We start from the raw sequence: 12,054 nt of genomic DNA, 5'->3' as shown, positions 1-12,054 counted from the left end.
AGAGGAAGATGGGGAGGAAGGCACTGAAGCAAGAAAATCTTATCCAGAAAAGCTCAGCTCGTGAAGAAGGAGCAACAAGACTCCAATTCTGTGTCAGAAATGTTCCTGCAAGGACAAAGATATATCCCATATCTCAATTTACCTGAAGCCAAGGAAGTATCACCTGGAGACACAATAGTTATCTATGACCAGGAACTCAGTTCAAGCAATTCCCTGAAGATAGAATGATGTTAGCATTCTGGGGCTGGCCTTACCTAACAACATTTCCTCTAAATATCAAGCCTGGAACAGATAGAGCAGGGAACTGTGAGCTACTAGAAAGGTATGGAGTGGATGTCTTTTCCTGAGAAGAGAACAGTTAGCATGGCCCTGGGCATCTGAGAGTGGGTGGCAGCAGCATTGAACAATGGTATATTTACGATTGGGACTTGAGAGCTTCTCTGGTTCAAAAGAGGCGATGTTGCTTATTTCCTCCTAAAGCATCACAGCAGGTAAAAGAATTAATAGACACAAGCCTACATACTTTCACTCTCAGGATTTATTTTTATTTGTGAAATTGAAAGCTTTAAGCCATAACAAAAGGAGAGACTAGTAGATTTTTTTCATTCTCAGATCAGAGTTAATGGTGAATGTCTTGGTAATACTCTTTTCCCAACCTATGGCTTTTTAAACACTGTTATAAAATAGAGAAAAATAGAAATGTTAAATTTTAATTTTTAATCAAAACTATCTCATTTTATCATGCAACTACAAATGTAGGAAGTAATTAGCATATAGAACACTCCTTATAGTGTTACAGTCTATGCTTGTGCTCCATGAAATTCTTAAACCCAATTTTCTTTTTCCTAAATTGTCTGTAACAGCCCCAGTAGACGGAAATATTATAAAGTGGTATTCGCACACATTTTATTTACACAGTTTCAACAATTCACATGGATAAAAGAGAATCACCAACAATAAAACAGAGGAAAATAACAATAAAAAATATATGAATAAATAAATATTAATTTGTCTATTTTTATCCACAGAGGAAGAATACTTCCAGAAGTCCTCTGCATTTCCAACAGGTGTCCCACATATATACACATGTTCAAAACCAAACTCATTCTTCACCCGCTCCACAGGGTCACTCCCAACACAAACTGATGTTGATCTGGCTACGCAATGTGTCATTATTAAACGTGTCATCTATTGTGTCACAAGTGTTTGTCTCTGTAGCTCTCTAGTATTCTAACCCAAATACACCCATCCAGTCACTCCTTTGAGTCTATCTCTGTTATATCTCCCAAAACTTTATTATTTGTCTCTTGCTCAATCCTGCCCTTCTCACACATTTCTGGTTCTTGCTGAGTCTGACTTTTTCCCTACTTTATCCCAGTGAAATTTGTAACAAACAATGTCATGCTGAATCCCTTAAACTCTAAGAGAAATGAGAAATGAGAAAACAAACCTCTTGCCATGGCATACCAGCCACTTTTCATGGCTCATGATTACCTATGGAGATTTCTCTCACAATGTTCATAAATTTTAACACAAATTTTAAAATGTACTAAGAGCACAAACTGCATTTACATTTACCTTTGTACGTATTTACATTTACATTTAACCTTGCTTATCTTGCTGTTTTATCAATAAACATTATTTAAACACTTTTTCTTACACTTTATGTTTGAACTGTCATTTCATTCTGTTGGTCACCTTCAAAATTTATTCCTAAAACGATCTTTACTATCCCTGATCAGAGGTTCCATCCCTCCCCTCCTAGATTTTTGCAGTAGTTTCTCCACTAACTGGTTGCCATACTCTTGCCATCATACAGACTATTTTCAACACACCAACCTTTTATTTTATTTTATTTTATTTTATTTTATTTTATTTTATTTATTTATTAACAAACCAGACTTATAAAGTGGAAGTCAGGTGCTTGAAACTTTAATCCTCCAGTCATTTCCCCCTTTCACAGGGAATAAAACACAGATGGCCCCCAAATCTCCCACAGCCTACAAGAGTTTTACTGTCTGACCTACTACTACCACAGCCCTCTTGCTAACTCTGCTCCAGCTAAATGGACATGACTTTTATTCATCAAACATTCCTGGCTTATTGTTTTTTTTTTTTTTTTTTTTTTTTAAAGACAAGGTGATATGTTTCAGAGAATGTATGGAGTTTTATTTTTTTTTTTAATTTTTATTTATGATAGTCACAGAGAGAGAGAGAGGCAGAGACACAGGCAGAGGGAGAAGCAGGCTCCATGCACCGGGAGCCTGACGTGGGATTCGATCCCGGGTCTCCAGGATCGTGCCCTGGGCCAAAGGCAGGCGCTAAACCGCTGCACCACCCAGGGATCCCTCCTGGCTTATTGTTTCATTGGATCATTCATGTACTTGGAAAGCTCCCGCCCAGGTATATGCATGGATACCTCTGCCAGCTCTATGCCTATGTCAGAAAAAGTTGATTTACAGCTGGAATGGAAAAGCTCTATCTTTATCTCTGGGAAAGCCAGGTCCCTGGTTTCACTTTTTGCCAAGACAATGGCAGTGGAATTTGTAGTGGGCTGTTTAAAATTTAAAATAAGGAACCTGTGCATGAGGTGTCTCTGTGGTGCTCCTTGCTTGTCTGCCCTCTCTTTGCTACACTGTACACTTTACCTTTAAATAAAAGCCTCATGTGAGTTGCCCCTGGGAAGTCAAGTACCTCCTTTCAAATACCTAAACTCAGGAAATACTTGCACCTCCCCCAATTCTTTGCTTACATATCCCTTGCTGAATTGGGCCTACTTAGTCATATTTAAAACAATTCACTATTCATCTCCTCCTTTACCATCAACTCAATTAACCCTACTGAGAAATAAGCTCATTTAACATGGAGGGTAGTAGTTATGAATGTTTTCTTTGGTGGCAGATGGGAAAGAGATCCATTGGCTTAACTTTCCAACAAAGTCAGATATGGAAGAATGCAGTTGAATTTTTACATTTACTTCTAGTAATAGGTCTAATATGTCAAATATTATGATTTTTTATGTATATAACTTATAATTTTGAATATATACAGATTATTCTGACATATGTATATAATTACACACATATACAGAAAATATATTGATATGTATATTGAATATATACAGATGCAAATTTTATGCCATCTTATAGCAAAGACTTGTCTTACTGCTCTGGAGGGACAGTGTATTTACAATTTTGCCTGGCATCTAATAGATCCTCAGTAAATGTAAATTTCATTTCCCATCACCAGGCATATATCAGTCTATGTGTCAAAACTGTAGAGTTCTTAAGAATTACCCAGGAGTCTTATTGTCTTAAATGAAACTCCAGCTCAAAACTTACTAAAATTCTGTAACACATGGAATTATTTAAATTCTTTAGGTCTGTTTCCTCATTTTAGTATCAGAATAACAATAACCACAAAGTCTTAGTGAAGAAGAAATGTAATCATCAGGAGTCAATCTGTGTAAGTCTACTAATAGGAACCTCAAGTATGGGATTAGGATGCATAATTGCTCATAAATAGTTTAAGAACATATTCAAATTCTCTTTAAAGTAATTTCTCATTACCAAAATTGTTGGTTAATAAATCTCCAGCTAATTTTAGTTAACATTAAAATTTCTAAATTAATAAAAACAAAATTATCAAATGCTTTTAGTGTTTGTTTTGGTAAATGACATTGATGAAGAATCTGTATTATGGAATGTGGAATAATTGTCTCTTCATAGTGAAGTATTGTTAACAAATTTTTTAAAATTCATGAAAGACGATCTTAAATAATTTGACATCTTCAATTCACCTTTAACTCTATGACAGGGTGCTGTTATTATTGCTGTCTTCTGATATAGTTCTGTATAAAAGAAATAGCATTACTTTTAGGGTTAAGGAACATGTAGTCTTATTGTTTTGTATATTTGTTTATTGGAGTTCGATTTGCCAACATATAGTATAATACCCAGTGCTCGACCCTTCAAGTGTCCCCTTCAGTGCCCGTCACTCAGTCACCCCATTCCCCTCCCACCTCCCCTTCCACTAGTCTTAAACAAAATCAAGATAAGTAGAAAAACAAGACTTGTACTATTTACTCCATTCCCATGTACCAGTATCTACTTTGCTTCTCATATCCCACTCAGCAATCACATATTCTAGCATTTGGTCTTTCTCTAATGTTAATCTAGGTTTTAACAATGTGAGGCATTTTAAATTTCAAACATAAATCCATCTAGTACTTTTCTCTATTTTGTCTACGCAGAAGACAGAAATATTAATATGGTTGATAATGCCTCTCCAAAGTTAAAATGATGATTTTTGTGCAAATCTTCAAATTCTTAAATTATCATAGTTCCAATTTTATTATTCTGTCAAATAACTAAGTAAATAACTATTTCATTTTCATTATTGAGGTCCTTGATGAGGCTTCATATCTTTCAGTTATATAGTTACCTATTGTAGAATTTATATAGACTCCTTTTTTTTTTTTTCCTTTGACTCCTATACATACTCACTTCCTGTTGAGGAGGAGTGTCATTGTGTTCAGTTTCCTACTATATGGCAACAATTCCTTGGCCAGAGATGATGGAATGGGGTTTGAACACCTAACTCAGAATTATAAATGCAGAGAAGATTGGCTGAATTTAAGTACACTTACACAGATATTTTCTTATATCTCTTGAGAATGTGAACTAAGAAGCATTTGCTGTGGATAGATTATTTGTATTTTATTTGAAAGTGAATCTAGAAAGGATTGAGATAGTTATGATGGATTATGTGCAAGCAGAGCAGTCACTTTGGAGAGAATTAATAGAAAGACAAGAAGAGATGATTTCATTCATACATCCTTTGGGTGATGGAAAGAATAACCTATGTCTTGAATATCCATTAATACCATCCCTTTGGACTTCAGCTCTGCATAATTACTTACACTTGTGGCCCTAAAACCATTCATTATTGATCTAAAACTTAGGCTGCTATGACCAGATTTTTATTCATGATCAATTAGCCCTTATTATAACATTTCTTCCAAAAGTCAGGTTTGTTTCTAGCAACTATTCAGATTTTGCCAAAATGTCCCAGGTAAGAGCACTAGAAGACTTATGTCAGACATCATTCAACTATATAAACTATAATAATTTAATTATTATGTAAATGTCTGTATAAATTATGCAGAGTACACTGACTAACTTTGCTACTAACTAATTGAGAAATAAAATGGATTAATTTTGGACATACAGATGTTGATGGAAATTTTAATTATTTTATCTCCATCTACACAAGTAAGAGACATCTTCCTTTAGCATGGAACAATAAGATTCACTTTTTTATCTTTACTTCTGCATTTTCCTAAATATTCACTAAGAAAAATTATGCCTTGTATTGGTGTTATGGTTAAAAAAAAAAGTTATGTTTAAATGAAATAATTCAGAGGAAGACAACTACCAAAACTAAACAAACAAATTCATACATACAGAGAATAGATTACATACAGAGAATAGAATGGCAACTGGTGGTTGCCAGTGATAAGGGTATAGAGTGGGCAAAATGGGTGAAGGGGGTCAAAAGGTACAAACCTCCAGTTATGACATAAATGAGTAGGGTATATAATATATAGCATGGTAACTATCATTAATAATACAGTATTGCATATTTAAAACTTGCTTAAGAAAGTAAATCTTAAAAGTCTTCTTCACAAGAAAAAATTTGTAACTATGTGTGATGATGGTTGCTAATGAGGCATATTGTAATGCTTATTTTGTAATATATAAAAATATTGAATCATTATGTTGTACACCTGAAACTAATAGAATGTCATATGTAGATTAATTAAAATAAAAGACTTAAGCTATCAAACAAATTAAAAATAACTGTGCAAGTACCTTAATTCTAATTTTAGAAACTCATGAACAATATTAAGTATAAAATGGGCTATATTCTGTGGTGGGGTTTTTTTGTATCTTTTTTTTTTTAAATATTTTTCTCACTTTCTACATATTCCAAAATTTGCTTCTCTATCTTTTTTTAAAGATTTATTTATTTATTCATGAGAGACATAAAGAGAGAGGCAGAGACACAAGAGAGGGAGAACCAGGCTCCTCACAGGGTGCCCGATGTGGGACTCAGTCCGGGATCCCGGGATCACACCCTGAGCCAGAGGCAGATGCTCAACCCCTGTGTCACCCAGGCGTCCCACTTTTCTATCTTTATTAATCTCCTTGCCACAACTGAACATCAATGCAAGGAAATTGGGGTTGCTTGAGAAGTAGCAATTGCTCCTGAAGCAATTATAGCCAGTGTGGCTTTCTATTTGAAAGGTCCTATAAGTTTACTGAGTATCAGTTAGTTCTGGACCTATAAGAACATAAAGTATACCTAATTGACTGAAATTTAGAAATAATTTGGTATATAATAAGACTCAATATTTCTAAATATTAACACAATCCACCCAAGAATCTCTACGTGCAATATTATGAATTAATTAATTCAAATTAATTTGAATTTTTCTCATAATGTATTTTAATATTAAATACAGATTTTAATTAATTTACTTACCCTTCAGTTGCTGTTCCCTCTCGATTCCCAGATCTTAGTTTATTCCATTTAAAAGCCATGATGGCAGCTATAATAAGGAGAGGTAGAAAAATGTAGAAACCAAACAAGAGGCTATTTTTTCGAAAAGAAGCACGTCTTTTTATAATCAGGTTGTTATCATCACCTGAAAACATAAACGCACCTTTTAACTTTTTCAAAAATATATTCAAAGCATATTAGTAATTTGAAGTATAAAAGTTAGAGATTCAAATAATATAGTAAGAGAAGAAATAAACAAATGTAAAAGCATTTTCCTATATTCTGTGACTATTCCCCAAAGTCCATTACAATTACATATGTGTATGCATATCTATGTCTATCTGTATCACTGACATACATTTATTTTAAATCTTTTATCTTTAGTTATGTGCTTTACTGAATATATTTTATTCTATTACATTTTATTCTACGAATTGCATAGAATATATTAAATTGATATTCTTATCTAATATTTCTTCTATTAAAAGTAGAGCAAAAAGAAAAGGAGAAGTGTTTTAAAACTAATTTAATAAAAAAATTATTGATATAACTAATGGTTACTTTTAAAAAACAATTAATTATGGTAAACTAGGTTAATTTTCCATATTATCTGCATAAGGTGATATTATTCTAATTTTGACTATATTAATTGGAAAAAAAGTATTTCTCTGGGTGTTATAAAAACATTACAGAAAATTAGAAAAACCTATTAGGTTCTGTCCTAACTGTACAAAATAAATAAATCAGACAACTAAATACATAACACTAAATTAAGCAATTGGAATTACCACCAAAACAACTATGATGATACTGAATGCAAATGTACTTAATGTTTCCCCCCCAAAAAGGCAAAAAATTCTGTAACTTTAAAATATAGAATCCAGTGGTATGTTGATAAGAAATGATTTACCTAAAAGAGAGTGACTCAGGATGTTCATGTTTATAGGAAATAAATTGACAAATACGTAAAAATATTAAAGAAGATGGAAAAAGAAGAGTAAATAAAGTCTAAATCCAGCAAGAGAAAGAGAAATAATAAAGATTAGAGCAGAAACCATGATATAAAAATCAGAACAGTAGAACAGATCAATAAAACTAGGGGCTGGTTCTTTGAAAGAATAAGATCAATAAACTCCTAGCTAACCTTATCAAAAAGAAAAGATCCCAAATAAATAAAACTATGAATGAAAAAGGAGAGATCACAGCAAACAACAAGAAATACAATTATAAGAGAATATTATATGTAACTGGATGCCTTCCTAGAGATGCATAAACTACCAAAACTGAAACAGGAAAAAACTGAATACCTGAACAGACTCATAACCAGCAAGGAAATTGAAACAGTCATCAAAAACCTCCCAATAAACAAAAGTCCTGGGCCAGACACATAGAATAGAGAACCCAGACAGGGACCCTCAACTCTATGGTCAGTTAATCTTTGACAAAGCAGGAAAGAATATTCAATGGAAAAAAAGACAGTCTTTTCAACAAATGGTGTTGGAAAAATTTGACAGAACATGCAGAAGAATGAAACTGGACCATTTTCTCACACCATACACAAAAATAGACTCAAAATGGATGGCAAGCACAAATGTGAGAGAGGAATCCATCAAAATCCTAGAGGAGAACACAGGCATCCACTTCTGTGATCTCAGTCTCAGTAACTTCTTGCTAAACATGTCTCCCAATGCAAGGGAAACAAGGAAAAATGAACTATTGGGACCTTATCAAGATAATAAGCTTTTGCACAGCAAAGGAAACAATTGACAAAACCAAAAAGAAGAACTATGGAGTGAGGAGAAGATATTATTCACAAATGCCTTATCAGATAAAGGGCTAGTATCCAAAATCTATAAAGAACCTATCAAACTCAACACCAAAGAACAATAATTCAATAAAAAAAATGGGCAGAAGAGGGGATCCCTGGGTGGCTCAGCGGTTTGGCGCCTGCCTTTGGCCCAGGGCGCGATCCTGGAATCCTGGGATCGAGTCCCCCGCATCGGGTTCCTGGCATGGAGCCTGCTTCTCATTCCTCCTGTGTCTCTGCCTCTCTCTCTCTCTCTCTCTCTCTCTGTCTATCATAAATAAATAAATAAATCTTAAAAAAAAATGGGCAGAAGACAAGAACAGACATTTCTGGAAAGACGACATGCAAATGTTCAACAGAGACATGAAAAAATGCTCAACATCACTCAGCATCAGGGAAATACCCATCAAATTCACAATGAGATACCACCACACACTAGTTGGAATGGCTAAAATTAATAACTCAGGAAATGGCAGACATTGGCATGGATGTAGAGAAAGAGAGACCATCTTACACTGTTGGTGGGAATGCAAACTGGTACAGCCACTCTGGAAGAGTATGGAGTTTCCTCAAAAAAGTTAAAAATAGAGCTACACTATGACCCAGTAACTATACCACAAGGTATTTATCCAAAGGATAGAAATATAGTGATTTGAAGGAGCACGTGCACCCCAATGTTTATAGCAACAAGGTCACAAAAGCCAAAATATGGAAAGAGCCCTAATGTCCACAAACAGATGAATGGATAAATATGTTGTATATACACATAATGGAATATTACTCGGCCATCAAAAATTGAAATCTTACCATTTGCAAGGAAACGGATGGAACAAAAAGGTATTATGCTATGCAAAATGAGAATCAGAGAAAGACAATTATCATATGATTTCATTCATATGTGGAGGGAAAAATAAAATAAGACAAAATCAGAGGAGAGGCAAACCATAAGAACTTTAACTATAGGAAGCAAACTGAGAGTTGCTAGAGGGGAGTTTGGGGGATGGGTAACTGGGTGATGAGCATTAAGGAGGGCACTTGATGTAACAAGCCCTAGGTGTTATAAGCAATTGATGAATCACTCTACTACTATACATCTGAAACTAATAATACATTATTTGTTACCTAATTGAATTTAAATAAAATAAATAAAAATTTTAAAAATAAGACATATACAGTGTCTGGTGAAAAGTATAAAATTCTGATGCAGAAAATCATAAAAAATCTAAATAAATGAAGTGACGCACCATATTCATAGATTGGAAAGTTCAATAATATACAGTAAAGGTTTACAATATCTTCCTAAATTGCTCCATAGGTTTAGCATAATTTGTATCAAGATCACAGCAAAGACTTTTTTAAACATAGATAAGTTTATTCTAAAATGTATATGGAAAGGAGACCCTAGAATAGCAAAAACAATTTTGAAAAAGAAGAAAGTGGGAGGAATCACTTTTCCTAATGTCAAAAATTACCATACAGTTATAATAATCAAAACAACATAATGATAGTAGAAAAATGATACAGAGATCAATGGAACAGAATAGAGAAGTGAGAAATACACCAACACAAAAATGTCCAATTAATTATTGTCAAAGAAACAAAAATAATTCAAAGGATGAGAGAGAGACTTTTCAAAGAATTATGGTGGGACAATTGAAGTCACATTAGTCAAAATGTTAATCTCCCACTCTACAAAAAGTAATTGGATCATGTACTTCAATGTAAAACACAAAACTACGCCTTTTAGAGATATCATGGCAGAAAATCTTAAGGACTTATGGTTGACAAAGAATTCCTACTCTTGACACCAAAAACATGAGCCAAAAAGGAAATTAAGTAGATTTCCTCAGAAAAAGCATTTGAAAAAATGTTTTGGTCTCAGAGAAAACAAATTACAGACATGGAAAAAATGCGTTCATATCAGATATCTAATAAAATATATATCTAAGAAACAAACAAAAACTCTGACAATTCAACATTTAAAAAACACAGTCTAATTAGAAAATGAGCAAAGATATGAACAGAGTTTTCACTGAAGAGAATATACAGATGCCAAATAAACATCTTAAAGATACTCAACATCACTATCCTTTAGGGAGGTGCAAATTAAAAACACAAGAGATATTAATACACACTTAATAGAATGACTTTAAAAAGTGATATTATTGAATATTAGTAAGGATGCCAAAACACTGAGTCATTCATATATTATTAGTAGGAATGTCAAATGTTATGGTCTCTCTGAAAAACAGTTTGACAGTTGCTTTTAAAGTTGCAAATGGCTCACCATCAACCCAGTAATTTCACTATTGAGGATGTTTCCCAAGGAATTTAAATTTTACTTTTGTGCAGTATTTTCTACACAAGTGTTCACTGAAGGTCTATTCATAATAGTTAAAAATTGGCAACCACCCAAATGTCCATCAATAGTTTGATACATCCATACAAGGGAATACTAGTCATCAATAAAAATAAATGGAATATTTATACATGCAACAAATTCTGATATAGTTCATAGAAATAATGGAAGAAAAAGAAGCCAATATCCAAGAGATACAAGCTGTATGATTCCATATATATAACATTCATGAAATAACATAAATAGAGGCATAGAAGTAATGGTCACCAGGAGTTAAGAATGGCAGAAAAGGGGATCAGTGTAGCTATATAAAGGGGTGATATTAGGAGCCATATAGTGATGATACACTTGTGTATCTTGATTGTGGTGATGCTTACACAAATTTGAACATCTGATAAAACTGCATGAAACTAAATACAAAGACACATATGTGCTCACACACACATACACACACATATGAGTGCATGTATACTGGTGAAATCTAAATAAGGGCTGTGTATTTTAATAATGTCTATTTCCTTGTTTGCTACTCTGCTATAGTATTAAAACATGTTAACACTGACAGAATCTGAGTAAGTGTTACACAGGACTTCTATCTGCATTTCATTGCAACTTTTTGTGAATCTATAGTTATCTCAATGTAAAAAGTTAAATAAGTCACAGGGGGATATTATTAGACATCTGCAACTGGGAAAACAAAATCAAACAAAACAAAAAAATGACAGTATCAATTGCCTGTGAAATGTGGAGCATCCGTGCAGAGAAACTGGAACTCTCATAGATGATGGAAAGAAGGAGAGCTGGGATAGTCACTTTACAAATAGTTTGTTTCTTATAAAATTAAAAATACACTAAGTAAAAACTAAAAACTTTAATAAATGACCCCAAAATCTTACTCCTAGGTATTTACCAACCAAAAAAAGAGAACTTACATACAAGAGAGGTCTATGTGCATGTTAATAGCAGGTTTATTTATAATTGCCAAAATCTAGAAACAACCCAAATACCTTTCAATGGATGAATGGATAAGGAAATTATAGTGCATCATTTCAATATAGAAGCCTACTTAGATATTTATCCAAAGGACACAAAAATACAGATTCAAATACATGCACCCCAAAGATTATAGCTGTGTTATCAATAATAGCCAAACTATGGAGAAAGCCCAAATGTTCATCAACTAATGAATGGATAAAGATGTGGTATATGAATAAATATATACTTAGATATATATTACTATAATGAAATATTAGTCATCAAAAAGAATTAATTCTTGCCATTTGCAACAATGTGGAGCTAGAATGTTTTATGCTAAGCAAAATAA

At 33.3% G+C, this 12,054-nt stretch overlaps 1 protein-coding gene across 1 annotated transcript in view; it reads right to left on the bottom strand.

Annotated features, from left to right (window-relative positions):
• Positions 1–520: 520 nt before the first annotated feature.
• The window catches only part of LOC112652904 (A disintegrin and metallopeptidase domain 3-like), a 108,915-nt gene continuing 97,381 nt past the window's right edge, over positions 521–12,054 (bottom strand). Inside the window, exons 20-22 of the mRNA XM_025436584.3 lie at positions 6,547–6,709; positions 3,800–3,850; positions 521–673 (exon numbers count right to left, since the gene is read on the bottom strand). Of these exons, the coding sequence (XP_025292369.1) occupies positions 3,808–3,850; positions 6,547–6,709 (206 nt within the window). The 3' untranslated portion in view covers positions 521–673; positions 3,800–3,807. The remainder of the gene's footprint in view (positions 674–3,799; positions 3,851–6,546; positions 6,710–12,054) is intronic.

The sequence above is a fragment of the Canis lupus genome, chromosome 16, assembly GCF_003254725.2.
Source record: "Canis lupus dingo isolate Sandy chromosome 16, ASM325472v2, whole genome shotgun sequence".
Lineage (NCBI taxonomy): Eukaryota > Metazoa > Chordata > Mammalia > Carnivora > Canidae > Canis > Canis lupus.
The sequence above is the reverse complement of the archived record's forward strand: the minus strand, read 5'-3'. Positions and strand labels throughout refer to the sequence as shown.